The following is a 22794-nucleotide window of genomic DNA, read 5'->3' as shown; positions in this document are numbered from 1 at the left end:
GATCTCAATTTCAGTGAAAATAATCGTGATTATCATTTTTGCCATAATCGAGCAGCCCTAGTTTGTAGCCATCCAGGGCACTGTGTCAGATTAATCAGCATGGCTTCAGTGGTTGCTGGGTGTGTTGGTATATGCATGTGGGTAGTTCAAGTGGTTTGGCCACATGTAGATTGAAAGTAGATCTTCACTGCACATACCGCAGGGGGCTACTTTGGCACGAGTGTGTTGCTACCATGGACTGTATATCAAAGATGGATGTAGGTTCTGCATCAGAAAGGTGAAGCCAATGCAGAAATGCTTCAAACCTGCATTATTCCTAATGGCTGTCAGTAATGACATTTCAAAGTCTCATTGAGTGCAGCAGGCTGTTAATTTAGTAACTTACAGGCCCTATTGGAGTCAAATAGAGCGGAGTGCGACTGTCAACTGCCTGCTCGGCATCTTGTAGTTTTTCTTCAGTTTCTCAGTCAGATCCACCCCGCATTTGGCACATCTGCTTATAAAAGTGCAAGATGGCAAAGGCAAAAATATGAAGTTTGAACCTATTCCGACATGACTTTGACCATCTGTCATAGAGACACCTCTGATGTAAGTACTAGTAGTTTGTGTCCTCTGGTCCGTCATCAGTGAGTATGGGGTCTGTGCATACGCCTGCACTTTTGTTTTGTTTCCCACACCATGTGGACTTGTCCAGAGAATTTATCACAGTTTCAAATAAATATAACAGGAATGACTAAGCAGTCGTGTTCTATAGAGTCTGATCAAGTCTTGAAAGGAGAAAATACAGTCCAGTAACAGTAGACACCAGGAAATAGGCTGCTCAAGAAAATTATTAAGACGGCAAACGCACTTAGGACAAGTAAAGATGGACAGAAACATCAGCCTTTTTTCTTTCTGACAGTTTTGAGTGTAACTGGTACACTTATACACTTTTCATACTCTGAGGTAATCTACCTGGAATGTACATTTATATAGAACCTGCAGGGCAGCACAGGATTACATCGTTTTTTTGTTTCAAGGCCTCTGAACATTGGAGGATTGCAGTATTAAGTGTTGTGGCTTTGTGTCTGCGTTTAACATGTGTAGTCCTTTGTCAGCAGCTTGGCTGTGGATTGAGATTTCGGCGTAAGGAGAAGGCTGTTAGCTTGTACATTTGGAGGATGTGGTGAGTTGACCAGTTTAATTTTGGTTCAGACGGTTTTGTGAGTTGGTTGGCGAGACGATACGCGCTGTCAGTGTCGTCGTCACTCTCTTTACTCGCTCTCTCGTAGCTCCTTATCTTCCTTTGTCTGGTGAAAGCAGTTTACAGTTGATTGGCTCTGGCTGTGTTTGCGTGTGTGTGTGTCTGTGAGCTACCTTGTGTTTGTGCTCACAGCATTTGGTTTGGAAAAGCCTATTGTGGGATTTTTGCCAGGGGATGGCTTAAAACAAGCTTATTAGGCCACTCCACCATGCTGGCCCACACCCCAGAATTAAGTGTGTGTGTGTGTTTCCTTGTGTTTGCACCGATGTTTGTTGGTGTGTCAGAGTTTTAGTTATGTACCTTCCACATAAACCACCATGACTAAAATAGCCATACTATTGTTTTGCACTTAGGTTGTTTGGCATCCCCTTTATGTTTTGTTTTTTTGTCTCTGCCTTTTGAACTTCTATGTGTAAAAGAAGCGGTAGGCTATGGTTTGTGACAAAGTGCATGCACACACACAAACACCTACACACACTCTTTACCTCATAAATAATTGACCTGTCAGAGTGAAATGACATGACAGAACAGATACTTTCCCCTCCTCCATTCTCTTTTCTTCTCTCAAATGTCTCCACCTTTATCTCCATCTAACACTTGACATTAGTCAGGTTGTAGTTCCTGACTTTGGATATGTTTGCAACAGCTATGTTGTATTTAAAAGACTTTTTTTAAAGCATTGAAATATGAAACAGAAGAGGACCAAAGATGGAGCCTGGACTTGCTCTTGCTTTCATTTGTATCTAGACTCTGGGTGTCACATGGGGTTAATCAATAAAATCTCATGAGTGGTTACAGTGATGTCATTTATTGCTTGTGCAGTTGTTTTTAGCCTCATGCTACTCAATTAAGTGCAGGTTTGGAACTTGTTTGTGAAATTGGCCAAATGGTTACATCGAGTCCTGAAATGCCTTTTAAAAAGTACAGGAAATGCTCATCTGCAGACAGCCGACAACAGAGGCCAGCACTAAATGGTCGGCCTGGTGTGTCAGGGCTAAAGATTAACCATGCAAAGTGGACATTTATTTTGCCAACTGCCTTGCTATCCTGTGGGTGTAGGTCTGGGTGTGTATGTGGGGCCAGGAAACGATCCCACCCTAGCAACCTTCCTACTACACACGCACACACAGATGCACTGAGCCTTGGACAGAGAGACCCTGAGTATCAGATGGCTCAGTGTCCTGTTGAAGCCTGATGAAGATGTGTGTTTTGTACTCAGTCTTCACTCTGTGTGTTTGTAGAGGCTCAGGTTACCACAGTTTCTCCTGCCTTTTTTTTCTTCTACATTTTTATTTTTTAACATAAAACTTAAACAAATTAAACTGTGTAAAAGTTGCAATGAAGTTGAATTACTCAAAAAAAAATTCTGATTGCATTTTATCATACTTTTGTAAGACCATTTAAAGCTCACCCATCTCTATCGTCCCTCCTTTGTGTCCCTGCAGGATTTCACCTCAGCGGCACAGTGACCGAACCCGCCACATCGTCTGAGCCGGAGGTCACCCACAAGGTAGCCATCAGCTTCGACCGGTGCAAGATCACCTCTGTCACCTGCGGCTGTGGGAACCGAGACATATTCTACTGCGCGCATGTCGTGGCGCTCTCACTATATCGGATTCGCAAGCCCGAACAGGTAATAACCACAGCTTTGTGATGCTTCCTTTCCATTGGGTTAACATTCCCTAACCAAAATATGCAACACATTCCGTTAGTGCTACGATCAGTGATGGTTTCTCTTATGTTTATCAATGCTGGTTACATCACTCAAAACACAGTAGAGGCTGTAGTGCCATGAATCAAAGTGGCTCTATGCACATTTTCAGCTCTGTGCTCTTAAATTTGGACTCTACTTGGGTAGCTTTGCATCATTCACCAGTCAAAATGTATCGATTATACTTTTAGGCTAGCTTTGTTCTGATTGGCTCCCCTACAAAAACACAAGGTTTGAGCAGCAGCTGGGTAGAGTTGCATTGCTCACAGCCTGAGCTTATGTGCCTGTGATGACCATATTAGGGATTCCACTCTCTCTCTGACATCATACAGAGCCAAGAGTTGGAAAAATAAACTTTCTGATAAGCTTTTGATTCACCGGGATTATTTGTACACATTAATTGAAACTTTTTCCAAGCTTAACACGAGCATCCATCACTGTGACATTATGCAAATAACTGTGCAAATAACTGAGAAATCCAAGAAGACATCCACCACAGTTAATACAACGTGGCTCTACGTACCTTTGTGTCCAGATCATAGACGGAGCAAAAGATGGACAGAGTTTCCAGGTCTGAAAAGTGAGGCCAGTGCCGAAATATCTTAAACCTGTATTCTTTTTTTAATGGGTGCAAACGCCTCAGAAACATGATCTCTTTAAACACTTTCCTAGTAAGTTTATGGCTTCAATCACTGAATTTGATTATATATTGAATAAAACATTTAGTCCAACAAAGTGTGATAGTCGGACCTGCTCCTCTTTCGTCACATGTGGTTTTAAAACACTCATCCCGAGGCTTCAGAACACTTCATCCATCTTTTTTAATATGTTCTACGGACCAAATTAAATTAAATTAATTAAAAACTGCCCTGAACATTCATAGTACAACTGGATAACCGTATTATAAGGTACATAAATCATGTCTCATGAGCTCAAAGACCAAATTATGTTTCCACCTGGGACTTTGCATTTAGAAAACTTTACAGTAATAACATGCAGTTGACACACTGGACACCCACTTGTGTTTGTTGCAGGTGAAGCTACGGCTGCCTATCTCAGAGACTTTGTTCCAGATGAACAGAGATCAACTACAGAAGCTGGTACAGTATCTGATCACAGCCCACCACACCGAGGTGCTGCCCACTGCTCAGAAACTGGCCGATGAGATTCTCTCTTCCAACTCTGAGATCAACCAGGTCCATGGTGAGAGCACAAACCACATTCCACGCCAGGTTTTCAATGCCGTAAATTCCTGACAGTCATTCGGAAAGTTACAGCTCTTTCCTTAATTCTTAAAAAGTTCTTGCTCTGTGGAGGTGCTGCCCATCCCTCTGCAGCGATATCTTCACAGCAACAGGCCACACTTAAAAGCCTCGCAACTTGAAACATGCTGCACGCCAGCCTACAGGCTGTCATACGTCAGAGCCCCTGATTACTCCGGCGAAGCAGCAAGGCAGGCTTCAAATGGCTCGTTTGATTTCTCTGTTCTCACTCTCCAGTCGCTACCTCCTCCCACTGGCAGGGGTAGGTTGAAGGAAGCCCAGAAAAAGGGACTCGAATGATGAAATGGATGCAGGAGAAAGCGTAGGGAGAGATGTGTGAAGAGGAAAGGGACATTGAGAGGAGGAGACAGAAGCAATGGCACTCTGGGAAATGGAAGAGAGGAGACGGAAAGGAGAAGGAAACATGAAAGGGCCGGAGAAAGTAGAGGGAGATTAAAAACGAGGAGAGCCAGAACAGCTCCGCGTCGGGGAAACGACAAACTCTACACATCCTTTCGCCAAACAAACCTCTTTATCTCCTTCTCTATTTCATCCTGCCCGCTAAATGTTGACACACTCCAGCTCCCTCGTCCAGGAAGCCCCGCGCTGTGCTTCCTGTGTTTGACAAGGGGGATCATGGGGGTTGAAGTTCAGTTGATCCCAGGCGTGAGTCTGGCTTTGATGGAGGAATGTTGCTGTTTGCCGCGGTGTTCTTCCAGCCAGTTGGACATGCATCTCTGGGCTTTCCTCAGCTCACTTCCTGCTAGATCAAAGCCCCCCCCCCCAATTTGGTGCATATCTCCATTTCCCTGTGGTATCAGTCAGACACACACAGAAGAAAAATAAAGTTTGATTAATCATGCACTCGGGGGGGGAAAGCAAACACAAGCAGCATTTCTTAGGTGTCGTGTAGGGGCGCTGCAAGTTAAATGTTAAACAAAGAGGCTTGAGAGCAGAGGATCAGTGCCAAGATTCAGAGAATTCAACTTTATTTCAGGATAAAAATTTCCAACTATCCTTCAGCACTGAGGGATTACATTTGAGATGTAGTGTGTTTGTACTGACCTAAGAAAATGGTGTTGTTGCAGCTGAGGCTGTCTTTAAGTAAACTCCCTTTCCCATGGTCACTGTCTGTTTATCTTTTTCATCCCGGGGTGTGGATTGAGGACAGGAAGGAATGAAGTTTTCATATGAATTCAGGGCTTTTGTTAGAATCCATGTGCTCTCTTTTTGTATTGTTGCTGTGTGCATGTATTGCAGCCACTGTAGGATTCACTGGCCCTGTCATTTATTTGTGTGTGTTGTGTGTCTGTGCGTTCTCAGGTGCCCCGGACCCAACTGCAGGCGCCAGCATTGATGATGATAACTGCTGGCATCTGGATGAAGATCAAGTCAGGGAGCAAGTCAAGCAGTTTCTGTCGCAGGGAGGTTACTACGGCTCTGGGAAACAGCTCAACTCCATGTTCGCTAAGGTTGGTGTCACTGCTCCCTTCCTCTGCATCGTTTGAACATTTATTTGTTTCCTCTGTTTTGGCGAATCTAAGCAGGAAAATAACTACATGAATAATACGTTTCTCTGCAAACATAGTGGAAATCTGCCCACTGCTACCATAACAGCTGGCTAGAAGATGGTGAACATAGCAGAGAATTTGACAGCAATTTATCCACACCTACTTAAATGTGGGCAATCGCTAAAAATAAAAAGTGTGCTGCAGTTAATTCAGTTTTGAAATGTGTCACCAGAGAAAACCCCAACAACTCCTATGAGAAAGCATTTAGCGACAGTGGGAAGGAAAAACTACATTCAGGGAGGGGCAGCCATCTGCCTTGACCAGTTAGGGGGTGGGGGGGATGGAGTCAGGACAAAGGACACACTGTGGAAGAGACCAGAGATATAAGAACAAATGATTGAATGTGTGTGTAAACACAGAGTGAAGAAGAAACACTCTGGGAAGCCTATTGCAGCATAACTAAGGAAGGGTTCAGGCATCACTAAGTTTGATCAAATGGAAAGTTTTAAGCCTGAACTTAAAATTTAAGACCGTGTCTGTCTCCAGAATCCAAACTGAGGGCTGGATTCACTGAAGGTGTAGGCTCTGCCTCCGATTTTACTTTTAAATATCCTAGGAACCATAACTAAGCCTGCACTCTAAGAATAAATTTGATTTAACAGGGAACCAATGAAGATAAGCCAATACGGGAGAAAAACGTTCTCTCTTTCTAGTCCCTGTCAGCAATCTCACTGGGATCATGTGAAGGCTTGTCAGGGAGCTTGTAAAACAACCTGACGATAGTAATGAATTACAATCCAGCCTAAAAGTAACAAAGACATGAACTAATTTTCATCATCACTCTGAAATCTGATATCTGGCATTTAGTTTCTAGTGGTTTGTAAGTATGTAAAAATGTTCTATTCAAGTAAATATATGTGCCTGCAACTCCTGAGAATAACCTTTTAATATCTGCTTGACAATATCTTAATTTTCTCAATTAGGCCTGAACAGCTTTCCAATTGTGGTTAAATATGAGTCGGTGCAGATGTTTTCTATGCTTTCTCTTTCCTGACTGAAACAAGCCCACTTAACACATTCTGATAAGGCCAAGTTCTCAATTTCAGGGCCAAACTGTTTCTTTTATTTGGTTTTAATTGGTATTCAGAATGTTTTGTAGAATACATGCATCATGAATCGCCAAAAGCCATGATCTGTCTTTTGTATTAGTTCGAATTTCAACTTCGAGGGGGGGGGGATATGATGTCATCTGAAATGGTAAATGGACTGATTCTTATTCTTATATAGTGCTTTTCTACTCTAATGAGCACTCAAAGCACTTTATGCAACTTGCCTCATTCACACATACACACCTATTCACACAAGCACTTTTTTCTGTGCTCCTAATATGCAAGTGCTTTCTATCCGACATTCGCACACATTCACACTCCGATGGATGCATCAGAGAGCAACTTGGGGTTAGTATCTTGCCCAAGGATATTTGGCATGCAGACTGGAGCAGACGGGGATCGAACCACCAACCTTCTGATTAGTAGGTGACCTGCTCTACCGCCTCCACAGCCACCCCGACACAATGTAAAAACAATGTTATGTTTAATGTTCTAAACTGAAAGTAGTAAGTGGTTTTCATACCCAACTTTCCAGTAAGAATGCAAATGTGCACAAAATGTCCAAACTTTTTCTCTATTGCCAAGTATGTGAACTTGAGATGTGTTCTGTCTTTTTCTTTGCCTCCACCTTCTGCTTCAGCCTGTGTGATTATTCTAAGGTGCAGGAGGTACATGCTGCTCAGTCAGACTATTGTGTTACTCACAGTTACCAAGCCTGTGCTCTTTCCAGGTGCGAGAGATGCTGCGAATGCGGGACTCCAACGGTGCCCGAATGCTAACGCTCATAACGGAACAATTCATGGCAGACCCCCGACTGTCACTATGGAGACAACAAGGCACAGGCATGACGGACAAGTGCAGGCAGCTTTGGGATGAGCTGGGTAAGAACAGTTACACACACAGGGAGAGTGCGATGTCTGACAGTTTTAGTTTGGAAAAATCAGAAGGGATCGGCTGTGTAGTTGGTGCAGTCACAGCCCTAAAGAAGTCTTCCTTTTGTTGTTCTGACAAATTTCTAGTCACTGTGTCAGGTAAACATCCATCTACTCAGTAAGCTATTAGGTTATCCAGTCAGCTGCTCCTCCTCATGCCCGGGCCTCTCTCTCCACCTGCACTGAGTGAATGATAAAGGCTGCCGATCAATATGGCTGCTCAGCTTCTCCACAATCAATCGCAGTATTTAGGAGGTCAATAAGAACACTTCCCGGGTGAGCTGGGGAGATCATGACACAGACGCAGACATGACAGACAGACAGTCGGAGTGTGCTGCCTGATTTTTCTCTGATATGTGAAAGCCTGCCAGTTAAAACGCACAGATTTACTTAATTTTTTTTTCTTTTTTTTTTGAGAATTGTTGCAGAAGAAGAACTGCTGGGTTTTTAAAAAGCTGGTAAAGTTTTTCAGGACAGCAACCACCCAGATAGTTTTGAATCATTAATGAAATGTTCATTTTCTTGCTTAGCTTATCAAGTAATTTACACTTTGTCTTAGTGCAGATCACCTTAAGCCTACTTTCTTCTGATTGGCTGCACCTGGTAAACAAAATATTTGAGTATTTGGTCAGTATAGTTTCAAAGACATGACCATATTAGGGATACACCTCCCTCTTAAAAGCTTTTGTTATTAAGAGTCTGACATCTGATCCCCTTACTGTTCACAGGTGCATTGTGGGTGTGTGTGGTGCTAAATCCTCACTGTAAAAGCGAGGAGAAGAGTGGTTGGTTGAAGCAGCTGAAGAAGTGGGGGGACATGGACATCTGCCCACTGGAGGACGGCAACTATGGCAGCGAACTTCCCAACATTACCAACGCTCTGCCGCAGAGCAACCTCGCCCAGGGTCAGCACCAAAACCACAAATGTGCACACATTAAATTCTGAGCTTACTGCAATTGCAAGCAAGAACTGATCTGAATTAGCAGAAAGATTCTACAACTTAAACAATATAGACTGCACGCGCCTCGTTTCTACCAGTAACCATGCTTTTTGTGTGTGTCGCATCAGACTCTCTGTCCAGGCCGCGGAGGACTGTGTTCAGTCGGGCTGTCGAGGCCTGCGACCTCCACTGGCAGGACAGCCACCTGCAGAGGATCATTAGTAGCGACTACTACATGTCTCCGTCCTACCAAAGAGAAGGGGAGAGCCTGCTGTTCAGCCCGCAGGGCCTGCCACTCTGGCTAGGTAGGGTTTCATTACTCAGGTCCAGGAAAAGCAACCGTATTTACCTTTTGCATCATTTACAGTCTGTGATGTGTAAAAGTGCACATTCATGATTTAGTCAAATAATATAGGCTACAAACATGCACTGAGGAGCAGACAGTTTCTTCATTACAAGGCATCATTTTCAGGACGAATGACAGTGTTTGTGTGTCAGCTTGTACACACACAATCTCAGATTCAGCTAAAAGCCAACCCAAAACACACACACACACACACACACACACACACACACACACACACACACACACACACACACAGTAATTCTGCTGATATTGAGGCCAGTATCTGCAGTAAGCAGCTTCCAGCTAAGATCTGTCAGATTCTGCAACTTAAGCCAGCTATCAGACACAGGCTTTCTGCTGAGACTGCACTGTGAGTTTGGATGTGAGTTTGAGTCTGCGCATGCCATTACTAACTGCATCATACATCCTGTAGTGTGTGTGTGTGCGTGTGTGATTAAAGTGCAATGTGTGTATAGGAAGGAGTTTGTGTGCTTGTGAAGGTATCCTGACCTCATCTTATTTCTATGTTCACCACACAGACCACGTCCCAACGGCATGTGCTCGCGTCGACGCCTTGCGCTCACACGGTTATTCCAGAGAAGCCCTGCGATTGGCCGTCGCCATCATCAACACCCTCCGCCTACAACAGCAGAGGCAGATGGACATCTACAAACACCAAAAGAAAGGTAACGGCATTGTTGGCTCTCTGGAGAAAAGTGAAGCGTCTCAACTGGTGATTCTAATGTCGGTCTCACCCCCTCCTGTACCTTTCTCAGAACTTCTCCAGAGGGGTGTTACCTCCACGACTAACCTGGAAGGCTGGGTGGGCCATCCGTTAGACCCGATTGGCTGCCTGTTTATCACGCTCACAGAAACGTGCCGTGTTGATGACGACAACACCATGGACACTGGAGGTACGAAAACAAAGGCACCGTCCTTACCCTTTTTATTGTATTCAAGATGTCATCACAGCTGGGTGTCTAGTTTGATGGCAGTTTGCAGTTCGTTAATCACAAAGATCTGCAAAGATATACAAGTATATCTTTGAGTATATGAGGAACATGTCAAATTAAGCTTTTACTGGTTTGTGTGCTTTACTTATTGGATTTAAATAGCTAATAATTATGATAAAATGGCTAATAAACAAGTAATGGCTAAATATTTTTCACTACAAGGACGTCTAAAAACCTGTTCATACAGAGAAAGGTGCTGAGTCATTATTGTTGAAAGTATACTAGACTGTGGTGTACAGAGTTTAACTGCTGAGGCAGCATGATTGCATAGAATATCTTTACAGTCAAGGGCTATAAAAGTGAACTCCTTTATGGTTAGAAGACAGACATTGCTAATACTGAATGAAAAGCCAAGTGTGACTTTTTTCCCCCCTAATTTTCTGAACCATCCCAACTTAAATATCTTTTCTGTAAGCCAAATTCCTAGGTATTTGTAGGGCTCAGAAAGAGTTATGTGGGTGCCATTTACAGTTTTAATTGCAAGGTAGTTGAAGAGTCAGAGGTAGAAGTAGATCATCTAATCATTATCTGTGGATCTAAAACAAGTCTGTGATTAAAGAGTGATGACTTGAAACTGAAGATTGCAGACTGAAGGTTAAAGCCTTGGGCATATAAAACGCATCACTAAAACTAAAAAGAATGAAGGCATACACTGAAACATAGCTTAGAAGTAATAATATAAACTGCAGTGGACCTAGGATAGAACCCTGAGGCATCCCATTTTTGATTGTAAGATAGCTTCAGCAACAGCTGCATGTTCTCCTTAAAACCAGTTATAGTTTGTGGTGTAAAATATGATGGACAGTCATATCAAATTCTTCAGAGCTTGCGCTGCACACAACTGTTTCTTATCCAGTTTGGAGACGGCAGTTGTGTACTGTAGCTGTAATATGTGTAGGAAGTCAATACAGGCACATAGTTTTACATTAATTAGTGATTTCTTAATTTTTTTGGCTGAGAAGTTCAGAAAACCTCTGCTTTCATGTTGAAACATGCATTTAAAAAAAAAAAAAGATTCAGTCTCTTTGCGTCTGCTGTTTAGTCTGCATCACTGTTGAGCCAAGCTTCTGTCCAATACATCTACACAGCAAACCAACGTCTTAACATGCACCTTAGCAAAATACATACATACCCATGAGTCAGAGCCCAGGTTTCTTACAACTATACAAAGAGCCCATTTACAAAACGCAAGGTATAATTTCAGGCCCACATCACCAGCTGATGCGGTATATAATCCTAACCAGAGGTGATCGGGTTCACCAGCAGTGACTCATCACACAACAGACGCCATGGTCTTATATGAGGACTAGGCACTATTGTGCTGCAGGCAGCCATAAACTAGGAGAGCATGAATGGATTGGGCTGGAACACCCTGCTCATTTAGTCCAGACCACACTCCTGTGCGTTCATGTATTTGTGTGTGTGGGGTATGTATAGAATGTATCACCATTTGCATTTTCTCACTGCCCAGGGATTTCTTTTTTTTCCCTTTTTGCACCAGTGGCTATTGCAACTGAACAGAATAGGGGTTGGGTTTTCTCATTGTTACCAGGCTACAGGGAACTATTGTCAGTTCAGACAATGCTGACCACTGGCACACTCATCTCTCTCTCTCTCTGTGTGTGTGTGTGTGTGTGTGTGTGTGTGTGTGTGTTTGTGTGTGTGTGTGTGTGTGTGTGTGTGTGTGTGTGTGTGTGTGTGTGTGTGAGAGAGAGAGAGAGACTAGTGTCACTTGACAGAAAGAATGATTGTTTTGTGTTGTTTGGGGAATTTGAGGAGAGTGGTATGATAATTTTGCGTGCTTGGGAGTATAGCTTGGTCACCATGTTTTCATTCCCCATGTGAGACAGCTGGGAACATCTGTTGTAAAGTGGGTGGATCTAGACTATGTCTAACCCAATCGAAATACGATTCCTTCTCTGGCCTTTTCACATCAACCAATCAATCTAGAGGGAGAGGAAACAACAGCAAGTTGGCTAAGGGGTTAAGTCTGTAAGCCCGGTTTCCACTTTTCTCTAGATTACTACAAATATATACACACAGGATTTGGGGGCGGGGGGGGATCTCTTGCTCAGGCGGGATTTAAGCAGAACGATGGGAGGGGGAGCAAGAGAGAACAAATGGGCACCAATCAACAGCTGAGGCTCTTGTGGCATCTGTTCTCAGTTATAATTGTCAAGCATTAGTGTAGGGCAAGCAGCCATCTTACATATATGAACAACCTACTGTCTAAGCCACACTGATATAAATGCTATACAGTGTGGCTTATATGGCACACACAAATACAACAAAAATCTGTGTATTTTTGTTGTATTTTTTTCTGCTATTTTATTTTCCTCTTCAAATGCTAGTCCTACAACAGATTATAATTTGTTTTTGATATGGCAGAGCCATTATATATGCACCATGTAGCCATTCCTATAACCCATTAACTGTATGGTTTAGTAATGTGCTAAGCTTGCAGGCTCTGACTATCCTTAACAGTAATCTTTTATATACTACTAGGCAGATAAAAGTGGTTTTGGTTCATATTGTGATAATTTTCTATTTTCTACACATTTTAAATAAAGGTTAAAAGCATCCCAGAACAATCTTTTATGTTTTATGAAAATCCTTCTGCTGGAGTTGTTGTATTGATAAAACCAGAGCAATATTATGTACTTTACTTTTGCTTATGCTAATACGCTAATGGGGTCTAGTGGAGTTTCTCTGAATTAGCCAAATTAAATAGCTTGTAGACTTCTAAAGTGAGTTTGTGGGGGCAGTTTGGGATGTTTTTGTGCTGTGAAGGTAGTGTACCATAGCAAAAACCTAATCTTCTCTTTGAAGTAATAAAGCTAAAATTAAGAAGTAACTATATTTAAAGTTTTTTCCCATTTAGATTATAAACAAGGTGATTGGAAGCTGCTAGGGCAGCATGTCAGTATTGGATAAGATGGACTTCTGAAACTTTGCTGTTATGAAAGGAATCTTTGCTGAGTTGGTGTCTTTGTTTTTCTGTCTCCTTGGATTTCTTATCATTCTGAAACCAGTATAGATGACGTGAAGTTAATGACTTACATTTTTGGGGGAATCTTTTTCCTTTTAGACTGTGACCCCAGACCTCCAGTTTACCATCATGTGCCAGTGTGGGGCAGTCCAGATGCAGGGGAGTCCTACTTGACTCTGGCCTTAGAGGTGGCTCTGATGGGTATGGGTCAGCAAAGGATCATGCCTGAGGGACTGTATGCCCAGGATAAGGTAATAATTTAATATCACCTTAAAATCATAGAGAATATAGTAGAGTGAGGATCCTTGAATTGCTAGTGAACACCGAAATACACCTATGGCACACTTTTATTATATAAAGAGGTTTGTGTAAATTTGTAGATGTCACCTTCGCCATCAGTAAATCACTGTAATTTATGATTTTGTTTAAAGTAAATGTCATGGAAGGAGAGGGAAAAGGTCGCAGCATTTGTTTCCTGAAAAACAAGCAGAAAGCCACAGTACTTAAGTTCACTGTGATTTAAAATAAATCCATGGAACATTTCTTTGTGTAAATGCTAATCTGCTTTAGAGGGCTTAACACTACTGCCACAGACCTTTCCTAATGTCACTGGAATTAGCTGCAGCCTCTAATGTTTCAACCAAGAATTGCATTTAAAACCAGTCACATGCACACACTAGATATTTTTTCCAGCGAAATAAATTTCTATCATCTGTGCTGTAACAACAGATGTGAATAGATGCAAGTTTGGTCATTTAATGTCCTAAGGTCAAAACCCTTTCTTAGAAAGGTATTAAAACTCTTTTGATCTTTTCTGTCGTATCATTTTTCTTGCTGGTGGGTTGATACACATTTTCTTTCTTGAAATTCTTGAAAGTAGTTGAATTCCACTGAAAACACTTAATAGCTAAATGGCTACTTCAGAACTGAAAATGTTCTTATAGTTAGAGTGAGTGCTATTTGTGTCTTCAACATGTTCTAGGTGTGTCGTAATGAGGAGCAGATTGTTGCAAAGCTTCAGGAACTGGAGCTGGACGATCTATTGGTTCAGACCCTCCGGAAGCAGACCATACAGCTACTAGAAGGTACGGTGTCTGCAGTAAATTTTATAAATTTCATTTATTTATTTTGTCCAATATTAAGAACATTCATCAGATATTGAAACCTGCACAGTTTTGAGTCCAGAACGTGAAAGGTTTTTGTTGTGACGGTTGTAAAGTGTAGCTTGAAAGCTTTGACTTCAATATTTATTCAGTGCAAATCACAATCGGGCAGTGGAGCCCATACCTAGCACAGTGGTCTCTTGTGGCACGTTCTTGAGACAGAAGGTAAAGAATATTTTGTTTTTCTCTTTGCTCCAGCTGGCCCATTCAGCGGTCTGGGTGAGGTCATCCACAGGGAAAGTGTTCCAATGCACACCTTCGCCAAGTACCTGTTCTCTGCCCTCCTGCCGCATGACGCAGACCTGGCTTATAAAGTGGCTCTCCGCGCCATGAGGTCAGACTCCCCTTTCACTGCAGCTTCAAACAGTTATTGATGAAAAGTATTTTATGTTGCGTGTGTAAATGATGGTAATTTTGCCTTTATGCAAACAGCGCCACAGTAAAACAAATAAGGGCCTCTATTTCATGACATGGCTTTTTTAATCTGAATAGTATTCCAAATTAATTCAGAAGATATGACCTAACGGTTACTTTGTGACAGCCAAAGATTTAGTGCCACATATAAAATAGCCAACTAGCTATTTAAGTGTAGCCTGCTCACAGCTGCTATGCATCTGCAATATGCATTGCAACCCACCTCGACACCTTCTTTTATGCTTTATCTGACGTACTCTGTGTCATATCTGTTGTCACTGATGCCAGCTCTGTTCTGTGTAGCTATAACTTCTTTAGAGGTATTGGTGAACATTTGGGTTGAAAGTTGAAGTTTTTTATAGGGCTGTTGTATTGGGTGTGTGTACAGAAGTAATTGTTTTTGTTATGCTTTGGTAATGTGTCGTGTTAAATTGCCATGTGTCCCAGCATAAAGTTTGACATAAAAGTAATACGGTTGCACATACTGCAGCTGTAACTGAATGCATACTCAGATCCATATTTTAGTGTTACTCTTGGAATAAATAAAACATCAGGACAAAGTGCCATCTGTCTAAAACAGATCTTTTACTACATGTGCCAGGTTGCCGGTTCTGGAGTCATCGGCGGGCTCTGGGGATGTCGGCCACCCTCATCACGGTATCTCCATAGTTCCGAGCAGATACCCACGCTGGTTCACACTGGGCCACCTGGAGTCACAGCAGTGTGAGCTGGCTTCAACCATGCTCACTGCTGCTAAAGGTAACGCCAGCTTATTGAATGTCCGCTCAGATGTTACTCAAACAGGCAAAGCTGGCTATTGAGGCATTTCTCCATCATGATCTTAGTTTGCGTTGTGTTTTTTGCTTGCAGGCGACATGTTGAGATTGCGGACGGTGCTGGAGGCCATCCAGAAAAACATCCACTCCTCTTCCTTAATCTTCAAACTGGCCCAAGACGCCTTTAAGATAGCGACACCCGCAGAGAGCCCACCCGATATAACCCTGCTCAACGTGGCGCTGGAGCTAGGACTGCAGGTACTGTATGTGTGTGTGCATGGAGAGAGTGCAGTCGAAGTATGAGGGCAAGTCAGTAATTTTCACAGATCATTTCACCACAGCAAAGAAAATCAAATCAGAGCACCGATCGCCAATCAAAACATGCAACGTTTTCCTTCACCTTGTCATTTTTTCCAGCCCTCTGCTGCCCCACTACAAATTAACAGCAAAAACATCACACAGAGTCTTACTGTTGTTGATGAGAAGAAACCACATAATTAAACCTTTTGGGTCCCACAGTAAACACAGAAAAGTCCTCAGATCATCAGGCTGCAGTGACGCTGTGGCTTCCCCCGTCTTTCTGCTGGTATTTAGAGTATCGGCTGAATTCCTGTCAGCAAAACTGCTAATAAAGTGCTCAAAATGGAAGGGTCGCAAATCATCATCTGTGCAATTATGAGCATATTCTGGTTACATCTGTCATCAGAGGAGCCATGTGGTGCCATGCAAACAGCTAAATTATGAAAATCACACACTACACAAAAATGCTTTGATTTCCAAATGCACGTATTCATGAAAACTGCCAAGAGGGTATAGAAATGTGTAACGGTTCAATGGCGCTAACAGAGCGCATCATGTTCTCCATGTGTGTTTTGCAGGTGATGAGGATGACTCTGTCCACTCTGAACTGGAGGAGGAGAGAGATGGTTCGCTGGCTGGTAACCTGCGCCACTGAAGTCGGTATGTGCATCCGTTTTTAAAGCAGATTCATGCTCTAATTACAGCCTCCGTGCTGCGTTGTGATCTTCAGTAAGTTCAGCTTTACAGTTTCTTTTGAGCTGAAGTGTCTTGTTAGTCTAAATGAGGAGGGATGAACGATGTTTTCCCAAAAGAGATTCCCTCATTTGATCTTTGAAGACAAGAGGGGCTGCATGACATGTTGCACCATCAGTTAAGAAGTCAAATTTATGCCTCCATAATCTTTTTAAGAATAGAGACTCAAATTATACCAAGTGTAATGAAATGATTTAATGATTTTAGTAACTTTAGCAATTTGGGACGATTATAGGTCGAGGTACACATGGCTTCATTTTCCAAGTCCTCCTAACTGAAAAGCTGAGTGTGAAGTGCTGCTCTGTTTTCTCTTTCCTTAATCCTTCAGCTCAGTGCAAGGTGCTATACAGTCGTTTGGTAGTGACCAAGAGGCTGCTGTTCATGAGGAATTTGAGTGTACCATATAAGCTATAGTAGTGCTCACTCTACATCTGGACAGCACTTCAAAGTGCCGAGCTTGCTGATGTGAATAGTGAGCAATTCTGGTCACAAGCACTGAATGGTAAATCTCTTTTTTCCTCTCATCAGGTCTGCGGGCGCTGGTGAGCATCCTACAAAGCTGGTATACTCTGTTCACGCCCACCGAAGCCACCAGCATTGTGGCGGCCACCGTCATGTCCCATAACACCATCCTGCGCCTCAGCCTCGACTACCCCCAGCGGGAGGAGCTTGCAAGCTGCGCAAGGACCTTGGCCCTGCAGTGTGCCATGAAGGACCCACAGAACTGCGCCCTGTCAGCTCTGACGCTCTGCGAGAAGGACCACATAGCCTTCGAGACGGCCTACCAGATCGTGATCGACGCGGCGTCGACGGGCATGACCTACTCGCAGCTGTTTACCATTGCGAGGTACATGGAGCACAGAGGATACCCCCTGCGGTCGTTCAAGCTGGCCTCGCTGGCCATGACACATCTCAACCTGGCGTACAACCAAGACACTCACCCAGCTATTAACGACGTGCTGTGGGCCTGTGCGCTCAGCCACTCACTGGGGAAGAATGAGCTTGCGGCTATTATTCCGCTGGTGGTGAAGAGCGTGCACTGCGCCACAGTGTTGTCTGACATTCTACGGCGGTGCACTATGACTGCGCCGGGTCTCGCTGGAATTCCTGGGAGAAGGAACTCTGGGAAGCTGATGTCCACGGATAAGGCACCGCTGCGCCAGCTCCTGGACGCCACGATCTCGGCGTATATCAACACCACGCACTCTCGGCTGACGCACATCAGTCCACGGCACTATGGAGAGTTCATAGAGTTCCTGAGCAAAGCGCGGGAGACTTTTCTGCTGGCACAGGACGGACACATTCAGTTTGCCCAGTTCATAGACAACCTGAAACAGATCTACAAGGGCAAGAAGAAACTGATGATGTTGGTCAGGGAGCGCTTCGGCTGACCTTACTGACCTTCTCTCACAGAGACCCTCTTCTTGGGGGAAGCAGTTACACTTCTGTGTTTCTAATTTAAGTTTTATTTCTTTTTATTTTCACGTATTTTGAGCCATTTGCTGACTGAGGTTTTATCCCGTTGTTCTCTTTCTTGAATGTGAACCAGGAAGTGTTCGCAGTACATTGCTCTACTTCATTAAGACTGCAAAAGGGGGGGAAAGGTTTGAAAAACTAGAAAAACAAAGCATTTTGCCCTCCTACTAATGTTAAATTTAGTGTTTAAAAAAAGGAAAAAAAGTCAAAAGAATGTGACTGCAAAAGCAAAACAAACTTTAGTTTTGTGGGGGTACATGATGATATGAAAACCAAATGATTTAGCTGTATGTACTGTTGAGCCAGAAGATGCTTTCAGCTGGGGTTAAGAAGAAGGAGAGGTTTTCAGAGTGGAAGAAGCATGTTATTCCCAAAAAAAATCCACTGAGGTCAAAAACACACATAGTGTTATTGTCATACCTCGACTGTACTGTCAGCTTTAACTTCTTGATCAGAAATGGCCTCTTTGTTTCATTCAGGGCATTTTAGAGTAGAGAGGGCAGAATACAGAACTCCCCATGTGTCTCTCTGCGGGGGAAGTCAGTACCTGCAGATTTAAAAACCTTCACCTGCTGGTTTCTGACAAATATCTAAAATAGGAAGTCCAACGATGCTTCACAGAGTGTGTGTTTTTAAATCCAGACGTCTGACAGTGACGTTCAGGCTGCTGCTTTAGCTAAGGTAGGGTAGTCGAGTCTCTATATATAAATACAGTATATCTGTTATGCCCTCCTATAAGCTTATTTACAGTGACAAAATACAACTGTGAGAACCGGTGGAGTCTCATCCACTGCACTGCTCTTCAGCTATTTGTGGCCAAAACCTTTTAAACGTGCAAGACTCCAGCACCCACTTTACCATCACTACATTGAGATTTAGTCAGCAAGCAATATAAATCAAGCCTCTGCTTCGTTTTTATCACTAAAAACAAGTTCACTTTCTGGTGTTGTGCAAAGAAGCGTTGGAACCTGTTGGGGCCTTGTTGATTTCACTGACTGTTAGTTCTGCATGTCGCCGAAGTCCCTTTTCCATCACAAGAACTGGAAATCAGATGCATTACCTCAAAGGAATGCATCCTCAGCTGGTTCATGATGCTGGCTCAGTAATCCTTAAAACCGCAGAATGAAGTTTGAGTTCTGTGGTCATGTGTCTTAACCAACATTAAGTGCATTTCTTGTAGATGTCACCATGCTAGTTTTGCTAAGTTGGGCTTAGACACATCTGCAAATGTTTCCTTTGGCATCATGTCTCATTGTGAAATTTGGCTTAGCAATTGGTTTTTAACTGCGATCATTTCAGCTCACTATTTGAATGGTTTAGTCACCAGAACCACCTGTTTAGGTTTAGATGAACATCGTGGTCTGGGTTCAGATACCTCCACTAACAACACATTCCACTTTGAAACAAAGTACTAAAGGCAGAGATGCCAAAGGTTCGATACAGAACATACTGGGAGTAAGAGCGTGTAGTGACATGTTGTAGTAAGAAAACGTCTCACATTATTCATTAATTAACATACAGTTTAATTTATGCATACAGTAAATGTGACATGCCTGCAATGACTATGTCTACACAGAGCCGCCACAGTGTCACTTTATCAGAAACTAGCAGTGTTATTTATGACAAATTTGAAAGGGACTTTAAATGGGGTTTGAAAAAATAATGAAAATTTAATACAATTTAGCCAAGTGGGTGGGAGGATCCATCTATCCATCCATCCATGCAGTTTCATAACAACTTGTCCACTTCAGGTTTGCCGGGTTGCTTGAGCATATCCCTGCTGTCATGAGTGATAGATGGGGCACAACCTGGACAGGTCGCACTCAAATTCACACTAACTGCTATTTCAGGATGACCAATTAATGTCTTTGGACTGTGGGAGGAAGCCACACCACCCAGAGAGAACCCAGGCAACAGAGAAAGCATATAATGTGCTAATGTCAGTGTGCTGTTAGCTTATTATTGCTGCTTGATGATAAAGAGATTTCAATAATTGTATAAAATTTTATGATTATATATAATAATTTAACCAGATGTGACCCTCTTTGGATGAGAGCAGGAAGTTGCTTATGCTAGCACTGGCTAGCTAGCTTGGTTTAGCGGCATGCATTCATTAAAATGAAAACAAAATCTACTCCCCAGAATCTTTTAGTCCAAGCAAAATTAGACATAAATGTAAAATGTTAAATATCAGGTGAGCAGCAGTAAATAAACTAGCCCCGTCATCTTTCCTTCAGTTTCTCGGTCTTGTGATGGAAAAGACGCAAAGTCACCTGTGAAAGCTGCTGGTCATGATCATCATCGACAGTGAAGATGAGTCCTCCTTGACTTTCTCACAGGGCCGCAGTGCAAACTCAAAGACTAGAGTTTACTTGATGACTTCATTGTATGTATTTGAGACCACATATCTTGGCACAGGAAGCCGTTTTCTCTTTATGGGGGATCTCCACACCCCCTTTTTCTTACCCAGTGGCAAAGTGTTGTTGTTACCAGCAGTAATGCAGTACAGAAAGAGCTTGAATCTTTTACTGGTCAGACTTAATGTCATCGTTTAAAGCACTTCACACGAATACCTCTTCAGTGCGTTCCTGCCTGCTTCAGCATTTATTTATTGGTAGAACACTTTTTGAATGGAGGAACATTTTCCTGTCTGCTTTTACATTCCACAAGAGCTACCTTCACCCAAAACCTGGGTAGTCAGTCACAACTCTGGGCCTTTACTTTCTTTCTCTCTGTCTTTTTTTGTTTTGTTTTTGTTTTTTTGGATCTGAAGAAATGCAGATAGAAGAATGGGAATGAAAAAAGGAAAACTGAGCAAAAAGAAGAGAGGCTAAACTCAGTTCTCAGGGACACCACTTAAAGAAACAAAACAAAAAGTAGTAGCATTTAGCATTTAAGATATTGTAAATACTAAAGTGTCAATTCAAAAAATTGTAAAGTTATAATTATTTATGATGTATGTTATGGTTTTGTTCTTTGTTTTTATGATTTTGATGGGGTGTACTTGAATTGTTTTGGACAGGGGTGTTTGACAGCTTTTTTTTTCTTCCTTTTTTTTTTGTAAGAGCAAAGACTTCAAGGCATTTCTCAGGTGCTCCTGTGTACATTTCTTTCAGTTTTTGTTTTTTGGATTTTTTTTTCTTTTCTTTTTTTTGCAATAATAGCTATTATTATTTGTATTTTATAGAAGATGGGGGATGGGGGGTGTTTTCCAAAAGTGAGCATGTTATTTGAAGTTGAGTAAAATGAGGAAGGCATTCATTTGTAAACGGATTCTTACTAAACCTGACTATGCAGAACCACTTCAATGGTGTTGTCCCCTCTTTAATATGCCCCCTTAAAACTGAGTGCAGAGACCCAGTGGGTTGAACCACTATTAATGAGGACGGGGGTGTTGCGGACGAAAAGGAGACCCATCACGCTTGTATTCGGACAGTGCACAGTGGCCGGCCTGTTTCCGCTGCAACGTTTAGAGGAGACGAAAAAGCGAAAGACGGTGGAAAATGCCTTTCTGGTCGATCAATGTACAAAAGTTGTTAATTTTTTATTTGTTTTGTTTGTTTGTTGGTTTTCTTTAATCAGGACTAAAGCCTTCAGTGTCTTCTCAGAGGTGTCGCATTGTGCGGCAACACTGTGGTGAGACGAAACGATACGCAAATGTCTAGAAACGGCAACTGTATGAACAAAAAAAAGAGACGGCTTGTGGATGACCTCGTGCTCATTCCTTCTAACTTTTTAAAAAAAATGCTTTCTCAGTTCCTCTTCACCTCATTAAACTGGCTGAGTTCAGGTCTTCTATAGTTTTGTTTTCCCCTGATGTTCTTGAACACCTCGATCCCTCTCGCACAAGGAGGACGTTGGATTTAAAGCCAGTTGCGTTTAAGTGCGACTATCCTGAAACACGTTGACATCAGTGCGCTACAGTAGCTTTCAGAAAACGAAATAAAGCTGCGAGGTTTCTACATAATGAGCATAATGAAATGATACATTGATTTTTTTATTTTTTTTATTTTTTGATAATATATTAGGAAAATAATTTTGCCGGGGAGCTCCAGTCGGCTGCCTTTATGTGATGCATTCACTGACAGCATTGCAGCAAAGTTTTCCTTGCTTTTCTTTTCCTTCTTTATTAACTAACTCAGCCAGTTCCTGGGCGTTTTTCTTTGTTGTCCCCGTCTGTCTTTGGTTTGTAGGAGAAGTACTGTTTGCTGGTAGAGATCTAGTTCACCTACTGTTTTCCCAGTTTTTGTTTTTGAATTCTTTCCAACTTTAAGGGATATTTGAAAGTGTTTGTTGCCTCTTTGTGCTACTGATTATGAAAAGGTATCTCCAGTATTTGTTGCCACAGAAGTATCATAGCTTATCATCAACACCTTTTCTTTTTTTGTAATTTTTTTTTTGTGCGACTTCTTGAGCTACTGTCTATAAAGCGAGAATTTATTACTATTTATGTAACGCTACTACCATTTTATATTGATTTGTGTTGGAATCTCAGTGCTTTTCTATGAATAAAGTGTGAAACACATTACCAGGATGTTGTTTGTTGAGCCAACATACATTAGTTTAAAGTTTGCCGGCGGACACTCTTGAATTATTTAATACATCACAAAAGATTGAAAAGCTCGGCATAGCGCAGCCATCTTTAAAGGTTGCCCTGTTAGTGGAAAATCCCCTTCACTGACCTCAGGACATCGTCAACACAATCATGGAAACCTTTATGGCGGCGTCTCAGTGAAAGTTAACCAGTTCGATAATGTACTCGTCTAGCAACAAATCAATTACTGCCTACTACACCTATGATGAAGCTAGATCGATGTATTTAGTCGTACAAAGTGTATTATTTGATCCTAAATTA

The 22794-nt window shown here is 42.3% G+C and overlaps 1 protein-coding gene across 1 annotated transcript in view; it reads left to right on the top strand.

Moving 5' to 3' along the window:
• The window catches only part of zswim5 (zinc finger, SWIM-type containing 5), a 67215-nt gene extending 44744 nt beyond the window's left edge, over positions 1-22471 (top strand). Inside the window, exons 2-16 of the mRNA XM_005943770.3 lie at positions 2689-2876; positions 3989-4157; positions 5540-5688; positions 7567-7717; positions 8497-8673; positions 8838-9014; positions 9595-9741; positions 9832-9969; positions 13157-13308; positions 14040-14142; positions 14419-14554; positions 15236-15393; positions 15505-15668; positions 16289-16370; positions 16992-22471. Of these exons, the coding sequence (XP_005943832.1) occupies positions 2689-2876; positions 3989-4157; positions 5540-5688; positions 7567-7717; positions 8497-8673; positions 8838-9014; positions 9595-9741; positions 9832-9969; positions 13157-13308; positions 14040-14142; positions 14419-14554; positions 15236-15393; positions 15505-15668; positions 16289-16370; positions 16992-17854 (2954 nt within the window). The 3' untranslated portion in view covers positions 17855-22471. The remainder of the gene's footprint in view (positions 1-2688; positions 2877-3988; positions 4158-5539; positions 5689-7566; positions 7718-8496; positions 8674-8837; positions 9015-9594; positions 9742-9831; positions 9970-13156; positions 13309-14039; positions 14143-14418; positions 14555-15235; positions 15394-15504; positions 15669-16288; positions 16371-16991) is intronic.
• Positions 22472-22794: the final 323 nt, after the last annotated feature.

Source organism: Haplochromis burtoni, unplaced genomic scaffold (genome assembly GCF_018398535.1).
Source record: "Haplochromis burtoni strain Fernald_Lab_line unplaced genomic scaffold, NCSU_Asbu1 Contig_380, whole genome shotgun sequence".
Taxonomy (NCBI): Eukaryota; Metazoa; Chordata; class Actinopteri; order Cichliformes; family Cichlidae; genus Haplochromis; species Haplochromis burtoni.
This window is presented reverse-complemented; position numbering and strand designations above follow the sequence as displayed.